Source organism: Mesocricetus auratus, unplaced genomic scaffold, assembly GCF_017639785.1.
Source record: "Mesocricetus auratus isolate SY011 unplaced genomic scaffold, BCM_Maur_2.0 Super-Scaffold_100022, whole genome shotgun sequence".
In the NCBI taxonomy this organism is placed as follows: domain Eukaryota; kingdom Metazoa; phylum Chordata; class Mammalia; order Rodentia; family Cricetidae; genus Mesocricetus; species Mesocricetus auratus.
In genome coordinates, this window is record NW_024429203.1 from 34420717 (window position 1) to 34440014 (window position 19298).

The 19298-nt window shown below is 38.9% G+C and overlaps 1 protein-coding gene across 1 annotated transcript; it reads left to right on the forward strand.

Moving 5' to 3' along the window:
• The first annotated feature begins 1634 nt into the window (after positions 1-1634).
• Rcn2 (reticulocalbin 2) lies at positions 1635-18160 on the forward strand. Its single transcript, XM_005069566.4, has 7 exons — positions 1635-1973; positions 2340-2445; positions 3829-4025; positions 11779-11892; positions 15465-15561; positions 16534-16676; positions 17329-18160. Exons 1-7 carry the CDS (start codon positions 1725-1727, stop codon positions 17479-17481), a joined length of 1059 nt encoding a protein of 352 aa, XP_005069623.1. The 5' UTR covers positions 1635-1724; the 3' UTR covers positions 17482-18160.
• The last annotated feature ends 1138 nt before the right edge of the window (positions 18161-19298 follow it).

Sequence of the window (19298 nt, forward strand, 5' to 3'; positions counted from 1 at the left end):
TCTCCTGGAATTAAGTTAGACTTCCCTACATAAGAAAGAAAATAGCTAAAGGAAGACAGATCCCAGCACTTCCAATGTTCATTTGCACTGCTACTTCACAGTCATTTTAAATCTCATTAGCATTCCTTTGCCCCCACATCTCCATCTGGGAAGTCCTTGAGTTTAAAAGAACTCCTCTAATACTTTGTATCCAATCCATTGTGATTGAATTGCATCAGAAGTTCTGAGAATTTACCTTTTACTTGAGAATAATCCACCCAAACAGAGTTCTTTTCATTAAATGGGATTATTTATTTTTTCACAGACATAATGACCTAGTAGTGAAGTTTTTATTCCTTTAATGATGTTGACTCTGAAGTGTTGTCTGTCTTTACACCCTGATATTTAAAATGCTGTTCTACACTGGTATTTATCTTTGCTCTGAAACCTTTGACTAAACATAAAATTCCAGCCTGACCCAAGAAACTTTTGTAATTTGTCCCACTCCGTTTTCAGTTTGGGACAAGATTCCTGCTCCCAATCCAGAGCCTGTGAGAAGAGAAAGACAACCCCCTCCCCCAAACAACAACTACAAAATCCCTTTCCTTCCTATGAAAAGACCTGAATCTAGACAGAACAATCAGTAAACAAAAACAGTTCAAATTACAACGTCTCTGGGTTTACTATACAAAGGCTGATGTGGAGAAACTACACAGACCTGAAGAAGGCATGAAAACAAAAAACAAAAATGACGTGTGCACTCATTCATACATAAAATCATTCAGGGAGCTATTTTTCTTTTCTTTTTTTTTTTTTTTTTTTTTTTTTACGAGACAGGGTTTCTCTGTATTGTTTTGGAGGCTATCGGTCCAGCCCGGCCTCGAACTCACAGAGATCCGCCTGCCTCTGCCTCCCAAGTGCTGGGATTAAAGGTGTGCGCCACCACCACCCGGCATGGTGAGCTATTTTTCTGCACAACTCTCCTTTGTTTTTTGTTTTTTTTCTTCCCCCATGGAGAAAGCATACATTTATCAAATACTTCACAGTATGTAACAGTTACTCTTCTAAAGGCATTGCATCTTTTAATTCACTCTTTTTAAAAAAGAAAAAAGAAAAAATATGCCTATTTTATAAAAGTGCCAACAGGTTCTTAAGGACCCAAATAATTTAACCAGATCATATGAATTGAACATCAGGTGCAAACATCTGGCTGCAATTCTTGATACTGTACTTCTTGCTGTGACAAAATTAAATAAGACACACTGAAGCCTGGGAAATGGATACTGCTGGTCTGTTTCTCCGGCAAAGATTATTTGAGATACAATTATGTATTGTTTTTCACCCCAATCCACACGCTCTTCTCACAGAGAAGCTAGGAGGAACGCATGGAGTGGTCAGGGAGTTTCCCGCCAGGAACAAGACTGAAAGGAAAAGGCAAAGTGCTAGCGAATTGGGGTTATATTCCCAAGGGTATGGCGGAAAAGGGGACGGGGCCCGCGAGGGTCTCGCGGCCCCTGCAGCTGGCTTGCCAGCTTGCTCTAGTAGGAGGCTCTGAACAGGGACCCGCCTCCAGGGCAGCATGGCCCAATCAGCGACAGGCACGGAGCTCCGGGCCCGCCCCCGCCCTCGCAGCCATATAAGATTGGACCTGGCTGGCCTCCGCAACGCGGTAGTCGCCAGGCTTCGGGCAGGGACAGTGGAAGCCGGGCCTCCGCCGCTGCCGCCGTCCCCCATCCCCCCCCCACATGCAGCGCCGCCCCTCTGTGGCTGCCCGTGAAGCAAGGCTGCCAAGCCCGGGCTCCGCCTGCCTTCTTCCTCGCGGTTTTCTGCGTCCTCGCCGAGCGGGCGCGATGCGGCTGGGCCCATGGCCCGCGGCGCTGGGGCTGCTGCTGCTGTACGCCGCGGTGGCCGGCGCCAGCAAGGCGGAGGAGCTGCATTACCCGCAAGGCGAGCACCGGGCGGACTACGACCGCGAGGCGCTGCTGGGCGTCCAGGTGAGGATGCCAGGCAAGGTTCCGCACCGCCATGGGCTTTGTCCTGTGTGACAAAGCGGAGCGACCAGGCGAGGCCTTGGCTGGGGCGGCCTGACAATGGGGGCCGGGCGGGGCTCTGCTTGCGCTCTAGGAGACCCTGAGGCCTGTAAAGCTGGTGGAACTGTTGCAGCTCCAGGGCTAGATCCTTTCTATTCCTGGAACTAAGGACAGGATCACTTCAGGTGGTAGGGGGACGTATTGAAGAGAAAGCGTGGGTCATCCTAAAACCTCTGGGGCAAACGAGGCATGTGGTAGCCTTTCCCTCCACCATTGTACCCCACTGATTGTAGTGCTTGACTCTCCTGTGTATGATTCCCTCCCCCAAAGGAAGACGTCGATGAATACGTTAAACTTGGTCACGAAGAGCAGCAAAGACGACTGCAGTCGATCATAAAGAAAATTGACTCGGACTCGGATGGTTTTCTCACTGAAAGTAAGGACTGTCTTGCACCACCACCAATGGAGAATACCCTTTGTAGGAGATTGATGTGCATTTCAAAACAGTGTTGTCTGTTGCATGTAGCTTGCTAGTGTTCCAACAAACTACAAGTACTGTGATATGGGAAATAGGTCCTATACCTGGAAGTTAGGCTACCGAGTAAAATCAGTGCTTTCTCCAGTGATGTAAACATCACTGACCATAGTAGGATAAGTTTGCAAGTCATACCTGTTTCTCACATCACTTTTCTCACTGTCCATAGTATGATTCATTTTAGAGCCATTTGCCCAAACCCTTCTTAAGACATCACATGATACGGTGCTCCTTTGGTATGTAGGATTTTAAGAATCTGCATTTATTAGTTTATTATAACAATAAGCAAATAGAAAGCATCCTATTGCGTGTGAATTATATTTATTGCAACATAAAAAATGTTAGTGCCGATGGGGGCTTAGAAGTTTGTTCTTTGTGTGGTTGCATAATAGTTATTGTGGTTTGGGGGTGGAAGGTGGAAATCATCATTTCATTTCTATGTACCTGAGCCCTTACAAACCAGCAGAGAGGCACCAGTCTTTAAACATAGTGGTATCTACTCATGCTTTGCTTGCAAATATTCGTCAAATCAACCTCACCTATTTTCTGTGACGCAGTGTGATAACTGCCTCTGTGAAGAATTTTTAAAAAATGTATCTGAAGATGAGCATTTGGAACTTAAGGACTTGTTCCCCATTCCTTCAGGCACCAAGATAATTCAGGCAGTTATGCAAGAAAGGCAGGAAATATCATTGCTACTTTGTAAAAATCTCTTCTACACGACTGTGACATTTAGAGGAACTATACCATAACAGCATTTCTCTGCTTTGGGGCAGAAATGAATGTCTGCTCACAGTTTAAGTCATGTCTACTGACAACACCTTGATTAAGGTGTTATGGCACCCAGCTGTATTGAGTCCCAACACTAAGCAGAGATGGGGTCTCTGAGTTTGAGATCAGTCTGGTCCATGTAGTGAATTCTAAGCCAATCTGGTTACATAGCAAGACCTTGCCCTCAAAAAGGAAGCACACAGTAAATATATATACTCATCCATAATTTTGGTTCAACTTATAAGTTAAAGGAAAACAATCCTTTTATAATATAAGTAAACTTTTTTTCTAATACATAGTGGATAAATAGCACAGGATAAATACCTGTGCTTAAGAGACGTGGGAATTCCAACATCCTGGGATTCTGCACAGCTCTCTCCACCCCCTTATTTTTATCAGTACTATTAGGCCAGGTTTTACAAACACTGCAGTTGCTTCTTTAAAAACAATTAAGAAATCGTCTCTCAGATCGGAATTCTTGTGAACATGTTGTGTTGTGGGAAATTCTCACAGGTGAACTCAGCCAGTGGATTCAAATGTCTTTTAAGCATTACGCTATGCAAGAAGCCAAACAGCAATTTGTGGAATATGATAAGAACAGTGACGGTACTGTGACCTGGGATGAATACAACATCCAGATGTACGACCGTGTGATTGACTTTGATGAGAACACAGCTCTGGATGATACGGAAGAGGAGTCTTTTAGGCAGGTGGGTCCACGCTGGCCTCTTTGGTCACAGCCTGTCTCTGTCCTCTTGTTTGAGTGAAGACAAACAGGCCTGAGGTCCTAGTGTTGCCGTGGTCACTGGGCAGCCAGCAGTCCCACTTCAGTGGTTACTTTAATGGTTTCTTTTTAGCCAGATGTATGACTCTTATCTCTGGGCCTAAATTAACCCTGTATCTGTTTCCCTCTTCACTAATTTGTCCTCATTTCCAAAGCTATTCCTTAAGTGCATTTCGGTGATTCTAATATGTATCACTGTATTTCATTTTAAAATAATTTAACCATCAGCTTTATATCATAGTTACTTATTTTGTAGCATATCCCCATCCTTAAAATGTCACTGGAAGCCTGGGAAAACTATGCAAACACATTTGAGGTACTTCACTTAATGGTTGGCTCTGACAGATCAGTGGTAGAAAGCTGTTCCGATGCTATGGATGGGAAGTCCCGGTGGAGTCTGACCTAAGTTCAGATAATTGCCTACAGGCTGCTAGTGGAGCACCACATCCCCTCTCTTCCATTTTTATGAAATAAAAATGTACTTGTAGCAAAATATATCATTTTCCATTATCTTATTTATTTTTGCTGTGTGTATACTCCTGTTTGGGTACTTGTGGAGGCCAGAGACTGACACTTTTAAAACTTGCACTTTGTTTGAGACAGGGTCTCTTGTTCACTGCTGCATATTCCAAAGTAGCTGGCTTTCAAGCTCCCTAAGTTGTATTGTCTCTACCACAATTGTGCTATAGAAGTGCAGAGATTACAGACCATTATGTCCTGCTTTATGTGGGTTCTGGGGACCTGAACCCAGGACCTCATACTTTCATGTCAAGCCCTTTATTCACTGAGTCATCTCCCTTTACATTTCCCATTAACGTATTAGTGATTGAACCCCCAGGACTTTGTGCATGCTAGACAAGCACTCCATCATGAGCTGTATCTCATGCCCATTTCAACCATTTTAAAGAGTTTTCAGTAGTGTTGGTTATATTTGTCTTGTTCAACCAGTTGGGCAAACTCTTTTCATTTTACAAAACTGAATCCTGTACCCAATGTACTCATTAAAAAGTAATTCCCTGTTTCTACTCCTACCATCTACAATAAATTTGCCTGTCTCCTGTATTTCATGTAAGGAGAATCATGTTTGTCTTTTATGACTGCCTAATTTCACTTAACATAATGTCCTCAAAGTGTATCCATGTTTTAGCATGGGCCAAAATTTTCTACCTAGAAAGGACATACTCTAGAAAAGACCAAGTATCTGTCAGGCAGTGGTGGTGCACACCTTTAATCCTAGCACTTGGGAGACAGAGGCAGTCAGATCCCTGAGTTTGAGGCCAACCTGGTCTACAAAGCGAGTTCTAAAACAGCCAGAACTAAACTGGGAAACTAAAACAAAACAAAAAAGGCCGCATATTCTAGAGTGTGTTTGTGTGTGTGTGTATGCCATGTTTTGTTTGTCTTCTTGAAATTTTTTTGATTCTTTAGAATTTTTGCTCATTTATACAATATACTTTGATCACGTCCACCTATCATTACTTCTCTCCAACTCTCTAGTGCCCAATTCATCTGATCTCTTCCCAACTTCATGTCATCATTTATTTGAATCCTGTAATGAGTGTGGTGTACAAATCTGCCATTTAGATCTTCCTTTTGATTATCTTGGGTACATTCCCAGAAATAAGATTGTTGGATACCTCTGGTTTTAGTTTTTTGAAGTTACTGCACTGTAATTTTCCATAGTGCTACTTTATATATAATAACTCAGTTCTAAAGACCCAGTAGCTTTGCAGTCTATTGAGTGTTGAGTTTTAATTTTTTTGTTTTTGTTTTTTGAGTCAGGGTTTTTAAGTATTTCTGGCTGTTTTAGAACTGACTCTATAAACCAGGCTGGCCCCCAACTCACAGAGATCCACCTGCTTCTGCTTCCCAAGTGCCAGGATTAAAGCTGTGTGGTATGCCAGCTGAGTTTTAATTTTTTAAAAGCAAATAAATAGCTTAAGCAAAAATGAGAAGATCTATTTTTATTGAGAACTTTTCAAGACTTCAAGGAAGTCTGTTAAAACAAAAGTATATCAATACAAATGACTATATGCTTGAGAAATTAATATTCCAAAAGCATTTTAAAAGATTTTTATTTATATAGAAATGAATAAAAATAAAAACAAATACTTTGTTATAAATGATATGTCCCAAAACAAATTAAGGTGGTTAGAAATCACTTGAGCCTTTCTGCTTCATTTGCATATGTACTCCAGTGGTCATCAGTTATCATTATACATAGTTTTTATTTTAGAATTGCACTGGCCATGTGAACTATATAGGCTACCACTGACTCCAGCTTCTTATTTTTCTGCTAATGATTAATCTCTTTTGTTTGTTGTAGGGTTTTTTTGGTTTTGTTTTTGTTTGTTTTAAAACAGTGTCTTACTGACCCAGAACTCTCCGTGTGTACTACTCTTCCTCCAACTCACAGAGGTCCAACTGCCTCTGCCTCTGAGTGCCTGGGCTAAGGAGTGCACCACCACTCCCTGCCTAATAATTACTCTTAGCTGTCCATATGTCACTAGTCTGCAGTTAAGGATTCCAGCCTCCAAGCCAGTCTGGCTGGCTTCATATCCAGCTCTACCACTTAACAGTTACTAAACCTCCTTTGCCTCAATTTCCTTCTCTCTAAAAATGGGATAATCCCCATTGAAGATAATAATAATATGGGGAAACAATATATAGTAGCAGCCGAAATGATGAGTAGTTAATTTCCAGAAAGAATATTGTAGAAGAATCAGTCAGTACTTGGCAGTTGGAATCAATATTTGAAGTTTGAGGCAGGATTGTCTTGGGCCAGTGAGATGGCTCAGTGGTAATGGTGCTTGCTGCCAAGATGTGAACCCTGAGTTTAATCTCCAAGACCCACATGGTGGATGAAGAGAACTAAGTGTCACAAGTTGTTCTCGGACTTCGAAATATGTGCTGTAATACCACCACCACCTTCCAGTATAAATAAATAATATTAAAAATGTAATGAAGAGTTAAGAGATGACTTAGTTGTTAAGATCACTTGTTTCTCTTCCAGAGTACCCAGGTTCAATTCCCAGCACCCACTTAGTGGCTCGCAGTCCTCTATAACTGCAGTCACAGGGATCTGATGCCCTCTTCTGGCCTCTGTGGGTATCAGGCATGCATGTGGTATACAGACGTACATGCAAACAAACCACCCATACACGTAACTTTTTTAATTTAATGGGGGAAAAGACCTGTTTCATAAACAGAAGAAACATGTACAATTCACGGAAGTTTATATTTACTGAAAGTGTTTAGGCATTTGTTAGCTACATCAGCTTTAATTAGTTAGGGTTTAATTTGTAGGAGGAAGATATACTTTTGGTTTCCCTTTTTCTAGTTTGAATGTTTATTTCTAGCAGCCTAAAGGGAGTGTAAGTCAGTCTTTCTATCCTTGATAGTGATAAAGAGAAAACCAAAGATGCTGAGATTGAATCAAGGTTCTGCTAAGCACCATCAGAATTCTGGGACTTTTCTAAAAACCATGATATGCTGCCCTGACCTTCCTGCCAGGGAATAGCAGAGACAGTGAATACAATATTTTAAATTGCTAGTTAGGTTGTAATTTCCTGCCTGTTTTCTATTTTCATTCCTTCTCAACTTTTTACCACTTCAAAGAATTACTGTTCCAATAAAATAGTGTGTATCCATACGCACAAGTACCTGCATACATGAACACACACAGAAAGTATGTGTTTATTCTTAGGAAGGAATTTTATATAAGGCATGGTGGTGTCTTCATTTTGAAGAGGTATATTGCTCATTTGTAGAAAATACAAATAGTCCTTTTAAAAAGTGTCTTGTTCAAATGCTGTGCTCCCATGAAGTACTCATTACATGTTCCTGTAAGACTGTCTTTTCAGAATGAACTAAGGGGCTAGAGAGGTGGCTCGGAAGTTAAGAGCACTTACTGCTTTTCAGAGGACCTGAGTTGAGGTCCCAGCATCTACATAGCTTTGTAATTCCAGTTCCAGGTGGTTGATTGAGTGACCTCTGGCCTCTGAGGGCTCCAGTACTAATGTGGTACACATAAACTCACAGACACATAAAAATAAATATATGTTAATAAACACAGTTTTGTTTGTTTTTAATGAATGAGTTGGATGGATCTTTGTATCCTAATGGAAATGATATGCCCCAAAATGAACACTTACCAATAGTAATCCTATTGACTATTATTTGACTAAGGGTATGACTGTCTTTTTGATGTTCTAATCCTACTTTTTTTTTTAGAATTTTATAATTCTAACCTCCCCAAAATTGGTGTGGAATATAAAGATAAACCCAGAGAGAAGAGTGTGCTTTATTCTTCAAAATGTAAAGAATCTGGGCATGGTGGCACATACCTTTAATTCCAGCACTCAGGAGGCAGAGGCAGGTGGATCCTTGTGAGTTTCAGGCCAGCCAAAGCTACACAGTGAGACCCTGCCTCAAAAAATAAACTATAAAAGATGAAGCTTAAGTAAGTTTCAGAGTTACAAACTAAAAATTAGACAAAAATAGAGTGGTCATAAAAAGCAGATATCCGAACAAAATAAAATCTCTATATTGAAATCTAGTAGAAAATTAAACTAAAATCAATTTGTACTTGAATCTTATTTTTGATAAGTTTCCATATAAATATAGACAACAAAGTAATTATGTTTTCACATTGTGAAACATTTGAAGTTTTTCTGAATAGTATGAGCAACACAAGTTAAGCAGGGTAATTAAGTTTGGGGAGCTGCCTGGCAAAAGTTGGGTATTCTAACTTCTACAGTCAACTGCTAAATACATCCTCCTAAGCTACACTTATTTATAAGATATGATCATTGCATGCTAATTATGTAGACCTAGATCTTATTCTAGGATCATAGATTCCCTCCTATGAAATATATTTGTTTACCAAAAGATTACAGTTTTGTTCTTCACAAATTTCTGCATAAAATAAATTATTAATATGATTTTCTTTTTATCACTATATTTTGTCTTCTAGTACAGTGGTTCTCAAGCTTCCTAATGCTGTGACCCTTTAACTGTATCAGTTCCTCATGTTGTGGTGACCCCCAATCATAAAATTATTTCATTGCTACTTTGTAACTGTAATTTTGCTACTGCTACGAATTGTGATGTAAATATCTGATGTGCAGGACATCTGATTTGTGACTCCTGTGAAAGGGTCAGTTGTTTGACCAAAGGGGTCACGACCCACAGGTTGAGAATCACTGTTCTAGTAGACTCTAGACATTTATAAAAAGAAAATAGGAATTTTTAATTTTATGAAATTTTCATTATTTTCTTTTAATTTACAATCAAAATATATATTGACTTCTTTAATATGAGGCATTTTTAAGAGACTTAATTTTTTTAATTTTTATTTATGACTATGGGTATTTTGCTTACATGTATGTCTTTGTATGGTGTGCATGTTTGATGCCCTCAGAGGTCAGAAGAAGGCATTGAATTCCCTGGAACTGGAGTTACAGAAGGTTGTGAGCTATCCTGTAGGTACTGGGACTTAAACTTCAGTTCTCTCTAAGAGCAGCCAGTGCTTTTAAACACTGAGCCATCTCTCTGGCCTCAAAAGACATAATCTTGTTGTATAGCCCAGGCTGTCCTCAATTTTGTGATCCTCCTGCCTCAACCTCTCAAGTGCTGGATTACAAGTATGCCCAGCAATTGACACTATTAATTGCAATCAAATGGCTGTGAAATATGACATGTCCTCAAATGCTTTTCCTTTTCCCCTCCTTCCTGTTTCCTTCCTCCATAACTCCTTCAGCTTGTTGAAAGAGAGCCTTTCTTTCCATAGGCAAATTTGGCCAGAGTTAGCTCACTCTGCTAAAACATGGGCTTTTTTTTTTTTTCATTTTTCTTTCTTTTTTTTTTTTTTCTCCAGATCAAAGGGTTCTTTCATAAGGAAATCAAAACATTTGGTATTTTGAACAGTGATTTATTCAAAAAGACTTAGTTGACTCTACCCAGGACTTCAAATTCTTGTTTTTCTACTTCTCCCCATGTTAAAGCTGAATGTTAAACATAAATTATTTGATCTAAAATATTTAAAGTTCTGAAACATAAATGAAGCTATTTGGAGACAATTTTTTTCCTGTTATAACTGAGAGAATGTGGCTGACTTGTAGAGTCTAGATGTTTAAAAACCAAATTCTTTAGGGGAAGTGTGAGCCTTTTACTGGGTGTCAGTGGACACTGTTTAGGTAAATAATTTATGATTAAGCTATTCTGAATAAAAAAGTTAACAATGGTAAAACACATAAAATTAAAAATTGCTGAAAACATTTGTAATAATGTTTTAAAAGATAGACTTTACTACATCCAAGTTTTTGGAATAGAAGGCTATTCCCAAAAATATTAAAAATAGAAAGTATATGATTGTAAGAATATCATACTGATGGCTGATGGTTACAGAATTATCCTAGACCATTATATCAAAAGCATTATTATTCCTAATTGCTGAATCATTTCTGTACTTGAACATACTTTAAAAAGGAAAGTAAAAAGTGTTTATTTAACCTCCAGAATGAGATCCTATTAAACCTTTGACAATTTATTTCTGGATGTACAGAATGTAGAGCCTACTAAGAACAGCTTCTACATGTGGTGTCTTAGTAACAGGAGGGCTCTCAAAATAAGGGACCATGTTTCTGACACACATTTTTGTTTGTTTGCTTGTTTAAGTGGTTTTGTTTTTGAAACAGGGTCTTTCTGTGTAGCCAAGACTAGTCTGGATCTCATAGGTTGGCCTTGAATTCAGAGGTTCGCCTGCCTCAGCCTCTTAAGTGATGTTAACATATTTTTGAAAAATCATTTAGAGGACCAGAAACAATTATTAAAGGCTCTACCAAGATATAATTGTTTATCTTATTTTTTTCTTTTTTTTGGTTTCACGAGACAGGATTTCTCTGTATTGTTTTGGAGGCTGTCGGTCCAGCCCAGCCTCGAACTCAAGTTGGCCTTAAACTCACAGAGATCTGCCTGCCTCTGCCTCCCTAGTGCTAGGATTAAAGGCGTGCGTCACCACCGCCCGGCATAATTATTTATCTTAAGTTTACTGTTTTGGAAGTATTCCAAAACTACTGAGCTAAATTAATGAGATCTAAATACCTGTGGCTTTTATTAAATCATGTAATCTCAATTACTCTATCAACAATCTAATTTATTGTTTGGGGTTTGGGGTTTTTTTGTTTGTTTGCTTGATTGTTTATTTTGAGATAAGATCTAACTGTTTGGCACAGGCTGGCCTCAGAGTCCTGATCCTCCTGCCTCAGTGTCTGGAGTGCTGAAATTCTAGGTGCATGCCACCACCCATGACTAACACTTATATATTCAGTACACTTCAGGGTTACTATTTGGGTTACACAGTAGCAGCTGTCATACAAGTTTCTTAGTAGAGATTTTTGTCCCAATTTTATAGAAGAAACCAAAGAGGTTAAGCAGTTTGCCCTGAATGCCATAGTAAGGTCTAGACCTATCTGACTGCGGTGCGTTTGACTCTGTGATGCCATGTATGGATGTTTGTGATTAGCTCCACCTACTTTCAGAAGATTATTATAAAGATAAATGAGATAATGTATGAAAATTACTTTAAATCTCACATTGTGTGCATCTTTCAAAGTAATTTTCAAAGCTGATATGGTGCTGAGATCCTTAATTTTGTCCTTTTATTTTTTTCCTTGAAGCTTCATTTAAAGGATAAGAAGCGATTTGAAAAAGCTAACCAGGATTCTGGTCCTGGTCTGAATCTAGAAGAATTTATTGCATTTGAGCACCCTGAAGAAGTTGATTACATGACGGTAAGGAGCAAGTCTAACAGCATTAGTGAGTGATTAAAAGCTGTTTGCTAAGTTATTAAAAATGAGTTGTGAAGCCAGGCATTGGTGGCTCACGCCTTTAATCCCAGCACTAGGGAGGCAGAGGCAGGCGGATCTCTGTGAGTTCAAGGCCAACCTGGTCTACAGAGCATGTTCCAAGACAGCCTCTAAAACAATACAGAGAAACCCTGTCTCGAAAAAAACAAAAAACAAAACAAAAAGTTGTGAAACAAACAGAATTTAGAGACAAGCAGATTCAAAATGTCCAGTTGTTCTCCTCACGAAGATTAGAAGTAGTAAGAGGGGTGTCTGTGATGATGAAATGGTTTGCTGGGAGGGAGAAAGTGAAGGACTTTGTTTTTAATCTGTGTATATATATATATGTGCAGCAGTCTTCCTCTGGCTACCCCTTCTGCCATAACCATTACCATCAAGGCCTTTTTCATACCTTTCAGGGTTTTCAGACCTTCTTCTAAGCTTTCAATGTTCTTATCAGTAGAACTCTCCTATAGTTCACAACCTAACTTTTGGTCTGGAAAAATGGGTCACATTTTGATTGCTTTTCAGAGGACTTTGTACATAAGTCCTCTCATTCCCTGAGTATATAAAAGGGGTCTGGGGGTATTGTTCAGTAGCCTGCACAAGGCTGCAGTCTCCAGCACCACAAACAAGTGATGGGTCAGCTCTTTAAAACTGAGCTGTTGGATTCTGGTTTAATTGTTCTAACACTGGTTGAGCCCTGTGTTCTTGAAAAGCCTTACTTCCTATCATATTGATAAGGAAAACTTTAACGACAATACATGTGTACTGAGGTCTGTTGTGTGGCATAAGTCTCCAGCTTTGCGGCTTTATTTCCTGGGTGTTTATGGAGGGGGGTGCAGCTTTTTGTTGAGTGGGTTATGACCAGAATCTGCAGTCTTGAATAACAAGCAGGCACATTTTTCTCCATAGCTCAGGGTCAAGGCTGTGCCACTTTTCTTGTCATTGTGAAGTTTCTTATTTCTTATTTGGCACAAAGGACATGACCTAGTTTAAGACCAGTGCTTGGTGGGATTTAAGTGCCAAAGCTAAGCTGGGCCAAGCTAATTAAATTGTAGAAAAGCAGGCAGATGATACTGGACCTTGACTTTTTAGAGAGCAAGGAACAGTTGACTAAAGATGGGGAGAGCTGGTGAAAGATGTTAAATAATAGGCATTGCATAATAGGAGCCAGGCAAGGGGACAGAATAGATTTCATCAGCAGTTTGAAGACCTTGAAACAGAAATGCCAAGAATGATGATTTACAGAATAAGTGTTAAGAGACATAAAGGACCCTGAAATTTTCAGCTTGTGTAAAAGTGGCATGGGGTGTGGCCGATGGAGCCCTTGACAGCACATGATGTGTGATCATATTTGTATCGCCATTTCCCCCTCTAAAGGGTTAGGTATAGGAAAAGGCAGGGATGCAAGACCAGTTAAGTGATTTTTACTGTGAATTCAAGTTAGAATTTAATTTGGAAGGTTTGTTCTGTTTTAGTGGTACTGGGAATTGAACATATAAACTGGCCTTGAACTTGTGTGTTACGGGCAGGCCTTGAACTTTTCAATCCCCCTACCTCAGACTCCCAAGGTGTTGGGATAGCCAGCCTGTTCCACCAGGGCTAGCTTTGAAATATTTTCATTCATATCGTTCTAAAAATTCTTTTAAAATATGGTAATATAATTAAAATAAATCTGCTATTGCTCAATGATATTGCTTGAATGGTAGAATTATTTTAATCAGTGATTCTTAACTTTTGTTAGATATAAACTCCCTTCTCCTTTAAGAATATGATTTTAAAATAAATAAATGAATAAATAACTATAGTGCTATCCCAGAAGAAGTATATATAGATACACCACCCAAAATATTAGATTATAGTTTTATGAGATTCTCACATACATTCTCTTAAGTAATCCTTGGAGTCCTAGCCTCTCATATACATAAAATGTATACAATTGGGTTTTTCAAAGAATAATAATGTGTATTTCAGGGTTGCTTCATACAAATGTAGGCGAAGCCCTTGGATTTTTCCAGACTGGAAATTTGAGATATTTTCATTACAGTTCAGATACAAAGCCCAGATTGAGAGGCTTAGGGAGTGGCAAGTAATGAGGAAATGAGAATCATAGTGTGAAACCTGAGACTAGGAGGGGTGGTAATTGGAGAGTAAAGCAAAGCTCTGGGGATGTGCATGTCACAGAAGATGCAGGTAAAGGACTCAAGGTTAGAGAGTCAGAGGCTTGGGTGATGCCAGAGTTGCAAAGTGAGCTAAGGGAAAGAACACGCCACATATGAAGCAGACTGAGGATTGGTTGTTTATTAAGAGCTTGAAATGAGTGAGGAACATTTAGAATGGTGAATGAATGTAGGTTTAGAAGTAGTAAGGGGATTGAGGTGTAGTTGGTCTTTTTTGTCAGACTTGGGATGACCAGCCCCAAATGATAATACAGAGACTTATTAATTATGAAAGCTTGGCCTTACCTTGGGCTTGTTCCCAACTAGCTCTTATAACTTAAATTAACCTGTTTATATTCATCTACATTCTACCATATGGCTTGTTACCATGCTGCATGCCTAATTCCCACCAAGTCCCACTGGCTTAATCCCCCCTTCCTCATATTCTTTGGAGTTCTTCTCTTTCTTCCCAGAAGTACCGCCTATCCTCTCCTATTGGATATTCAGCACTTTATTAAGTCAATCAGAAGGTACACTAGGCAGAGACACATCTTCACAGTGTAGAAAAGATTATCCCACAGCTGTTTCCACCCTGGAAAAAGAGCAACATCTATGTGCTGAGGAGTATAAGGTCATGTTCTTTGAGAGCCCTTACTGGGTTGCAGAACTAATGGAGGGGGGAAAGGGGGCAGGTGGTGGCATTCTTTTTCTTTCTTGCATTTTTAATATAAGTATATTACTTACCCCTTCCCCTTTTTTTCCCAACTCCCCTCCCTCTCTTTCCATGCTCCCCCATGACACTTAGATTGATAGCTTCTTTTTCTTGATTGTTGTCACACACACACATATATACACACACACACACACACAAGTGTATAAGTACAACCTGTAGAGTCCATTTTTGTTGTTTGTGTGTATGTGGTTTCAGGGCTGACCACTTTTTATTGGAGAGCCATTTAGAACACTCACCACTGGAAAAGGCTAATTCTCCATCTACCAGCAGCCATTATTGTCCTATAGTTCTTTGTCTAGCAGTAGACTCCATGAGACTTTCAGAGATGGCTTCTTGAGAGTGAGAGAATATACAGAAGCAGGAGCCTGTATTTGGTGCTGAGGCTGTTTATGAAAGTGAAATAGAATTCTTCACAACACAGGAGAATAAAGATGTAAAATGTAAAGCACTCAGTACTTGGGGGTTTATTCTTACTTTGAGTTCCAGAATTTATAAACATTTTCCTGCAAATGTGAACAACCAGAATGATTGTGTGTGTAGAAGTTCTACAATAGGATTGGTTAAAATGGTGGGATTGAAATGTTTGTGACAGTTACTCTTTTCTTTGAATGAACATATAATAGGAGTTCGTCATTCAAGAGGCTTTAGAAGAACATGACAAAAATGGTGATGGGTTTGTTAGTTTGGAAGAATTTCTTGGCGATTACAGGCGAGATCCAAGTAAGTTGCCTGAGGGTAAGGCAGAAAGTGTGGGGCTTGGATAAGTGTGCTTATTGAGGTTCTGTATGACAAGAGAGGCCACACAGGCACTCATGACTTACCTAACATGCTGCTTTGCTTGTTTTTTTATTTCCATGTATGTTTTCAAGCATTCCCATACTTTTCTAGCAAATTTAATGTCATTGTCAATTCAAAGGAGAAAGGAAGGTGGTCTTTGAACAAACTCCTACGCCACTGCATGGAGATTTTGAGAAGGGACTTAAAATACTGCAAACAGTGTAGACTAGATGAAGTATGTTTGACCTTAAAGGGAATTTTCTTTTTTTAAACTATTGTCCTTTACCAGAATTGTTACTTACAAGCTTAAAATAAAAAAAAAAAAATGAGGTTTTAAAGTTGTTTTCCTGGTTTGTTATTGCAAATGAAACTTAAACGGGGCATTGCTATATGTGAACATGTAAAAGAGTTGATAGCCACATGACGTATGTCAAAGCATTGCCCTGGGCTGGGCTGTCTTCAAAATGCTGCCTGGCATACAGGGGAGCCCTGGCTTCTAGCCTTAGCCCTGCACACAGAAGGTGTGGTGGCATGTCAAGTCCAGAGTCATCTCCAGCTACACAGGGAGTGTGACACTAGTCTAGATGCTGTCTCAGAATGAGTGTAAATTAAAATAAATATTACCCAGTTAAAATTAGGGAAACTAGAAATCAGGATAAGTAACAACACAATAAGAGAATTAATTTATTAAATTTGCAACAATTTTAAGACTGAGTTCTTTTAGCAAATGTCTCACTTTTGGAAACCTTTATGTATTTATCCTTATTTCAGAATTTTTCTGGTAAGTAGTTCTGTTTCATTGGGTTTCTTTTTGTAGTAAACTTTAAATTCACTTCCTTTATTTTAGAGATATACCACACTTCTTACTGGTTTCATTTAATACTCATATATTTGTGTTTTTGCTTTTCTGTTAAGCTGCAAATGAAGATCCAGAGTGGATACTTGTTGAGAAGGACAGATTTGTGAATGATTATGACAAGGACAATGATGGTCGGCTCAATCCCCAAGAGCTGTTGTCATGGGTAGTGCCCAATAATCAGGGCATTGCACAAGAAGAAGTAAGTAGTATTACAGTATTGCTGTCTTCCCCCTTCCTAACACACACTTTGTGTTACTGTGATAGGAAAGGAAGCTGGAAATCTCCATCCAAAGAAAAAAGAAATGGAATTACTTAAGATGGATATATTGTTGCTAGGCATGGTGGCACACATGCCTTTAATCCCAGCACTCTGGAGGCAGAGACAGGCAGATCTCTGTGAGTTCCAGACCAGCCTAGTCTACACAGCGAGTGCCAGGATAGGCTCCAAAGCTACACAGAGGAAAAAAGAAAGAAAGATTGTTATATTTCTAATTAAATGATGAAATGCTTTCATGTGGCCAGACAAGGAAGTTAAAATTGTATTGTGTACTAATCTTAGGACACAGTCAATGGGATGACAGCTTGTGTCATACCTTTGGAGGCTCAAGTGAATTATACTCTGTACTAACCCTATACTGAACCTGTATGGTGATGCAGAACCCAGTATAGATTGAATAATGGAATGATAAGAAAAGCAGTAGGCAGGCAGGGTGGCATGTATAATAGTTTTGGAGACTTGGACATTAACAAGTTCTTGCCATACTTAAGTGGTTTGACAAATCATACTAAAGTTTAAACATTTTATTTAGAAGACTTACTCTGAACACCTTTTGGTTTGGTTTATTTTCAAGGCTCTTCATCTAATTGATGAGATGGATTTGAATGGTGACAAAAAGCTCTCTGAAGAAGAGATTCTGGAAAACCAAGACTTGTTTCTTACCAGTGAAGCCACGGATTATGGCAGACAGCTCCATGATGACTATTTCTATCATGATGAGCTCTAACTCCTGAGTGTGCCCAAGTACAGGATGGGTCCTTTTGTAGTTTGCTACCAGATTTACTTTTATGATAAAATATTGATGTTGTATTTTACACTCATAAGTCGTACCATATCAAATCTTAATGTAGATTATAATTTTTGGCCTTCTAGAAGAAAAACAAAGCAAAAACTTGATATTTATTTCAAGATTTATTGAAGGAGTAAAACATTAATATTGTGCCATATGACCACACAGTTTTTCCTAAGTACTCCATCTGTGTAGTACTGTGCTGTGGAATGATGGAGTTCTGTTTCCATACTTGAAAAAATGGAAGACTTTAGACATGTCTAAACAATAGTACTTAAGTAGCATGTGATGAGGCGATCAGTTTTTGTTCTGTACTAAGTAGATTTCCTTTTGAAACTGACAAAGGACAGTGTTTTTAGGTTTAGTGTTATATTTTAAAACCTGTAAAGGAACCTTCAGAAGGACTTATCCTCACAAAGATGTTGAGAAGTTCTACTTAATTTTAAAATGGTTTCTATAAAGGGTTTTGTCGTCTGAAATAGAACTTTATATTTTTGCATATGTATAGATAGTAATTATATTTAATGTATACCTATAGCATTATGGTGAGTGGAAATTGACATTGTCCAGACTCTTCATTTTTGACTGATTAAAAATAAACTGTCCTATCTTTTTATATGTTTGTTTTTCTTTTTTAATTTTTCCAGATAAACCTTTCATTGTATTATACGTTATTCATTCCTTTATTTAGGTAGTGAATGTTCTCAAAACTGTTAATTATTCTTGGTGCATAGTCTTATTTTGCATTTTTTAATAAAAGAATTATGTTATAACTGATGTGCACCTGAGACATTTTCAGTTGCTCTTATGTTGAGTGTGATTTTGCATTTTGATTGTAAAACTAATGTTTTTGTTGTTTTTTTAAAATGTTAGAAATCAAGTCCAGTGCCTCTGGCATTCTAGACAAATGTTCTGCTACAGAGCTAAAAGTTATGGAGACTGACAACCAACCTTACTGACCACTTGCCACACCCAGACAATTGTTTTAATCACACTCAGGAATTAACATACCTTTGTTAGGGTGGAGAAAAGTGGGTGAGGAGTTAACTTTTAGACTTGTGACTTACAGATCCTTTATTTTGGAGTGAAAAGTCAGTTGAGAAAGTCATAGAACACCTAGTGTATGTCACCAAGGTCTTCTGAGTATTGGAGAAGACCCCAACTCTCTTCTGACAGAGTTGTCTACCTGCTACTGCCCTGCCTTTGCTGATGTCAGATGTAGATGCAAACCGGATACTCATCTTTAATGACAGCTCTCACCTCATAGCTGAGGTGCGTGGTTTTAATTAACTTACATCATAGCCAGCTATAGCCATTTAAGACTTGAATTATGTCATCATTCACCTGTCACTTCTCAGCCTCACTGATGTTTAAAATAGCTGCTTTGGTTTTCAGCATGTTAACTGTTTTTCTTAGTAGATCTTCTAAAGCTCCTGTCATAGACAGAAATTTCATTTCAGTTCTTAGCAGAAATGCTTTCACTGAGTAAAGAAGTGATATTGTCCATTCAGTATGGATAGACGTAGCCCTCTTAGTAGGTGGGCAGGGACTGGCTCCACCAGATGAGTGCAGTAGTAGTTGTCACTCCCCGACTAGGTCAGGGTCGACTCCTTCCCTCTACCATGACACTGTGGAAATAGTGCAGCCACAGAGTTACATGCCCATGATTGCCCAGTAGTCATACAGAGATCAAATGGATTCACATAGAAAGGTTTATTATGCTAGGTTAGAGATTTGGGTGTTTTTGCTGGTTT

What these genes read in the sequence shown, in the direction of transcription:
- Rcn2 (XM_005069566.4), top strand. Translation starts at nt 1,725, where the DNA reads ATGCAGCGCCGCCCCTCTGTGGCTGCCCGTGAAGCAAGGCTGCCAAGC. An exon ending in AAGAAGTTGATTACATGACG is followed by an intron (nt 11,893 to 15,464) that starts GTAAGGAGCAAG and finishes AACATATAATAG; the next exon opens with GAGTTCGTCATTCAAGAGGC. An exon ending in AGGGCATTGCACAAGAAGAA is followed by an intron (nt 16,677 to 17,328) that starts GTAAGTAGTATT and finishes TTTATTTTCAAG; the next exon opens with GCTCTTCATCTAATTGATGA.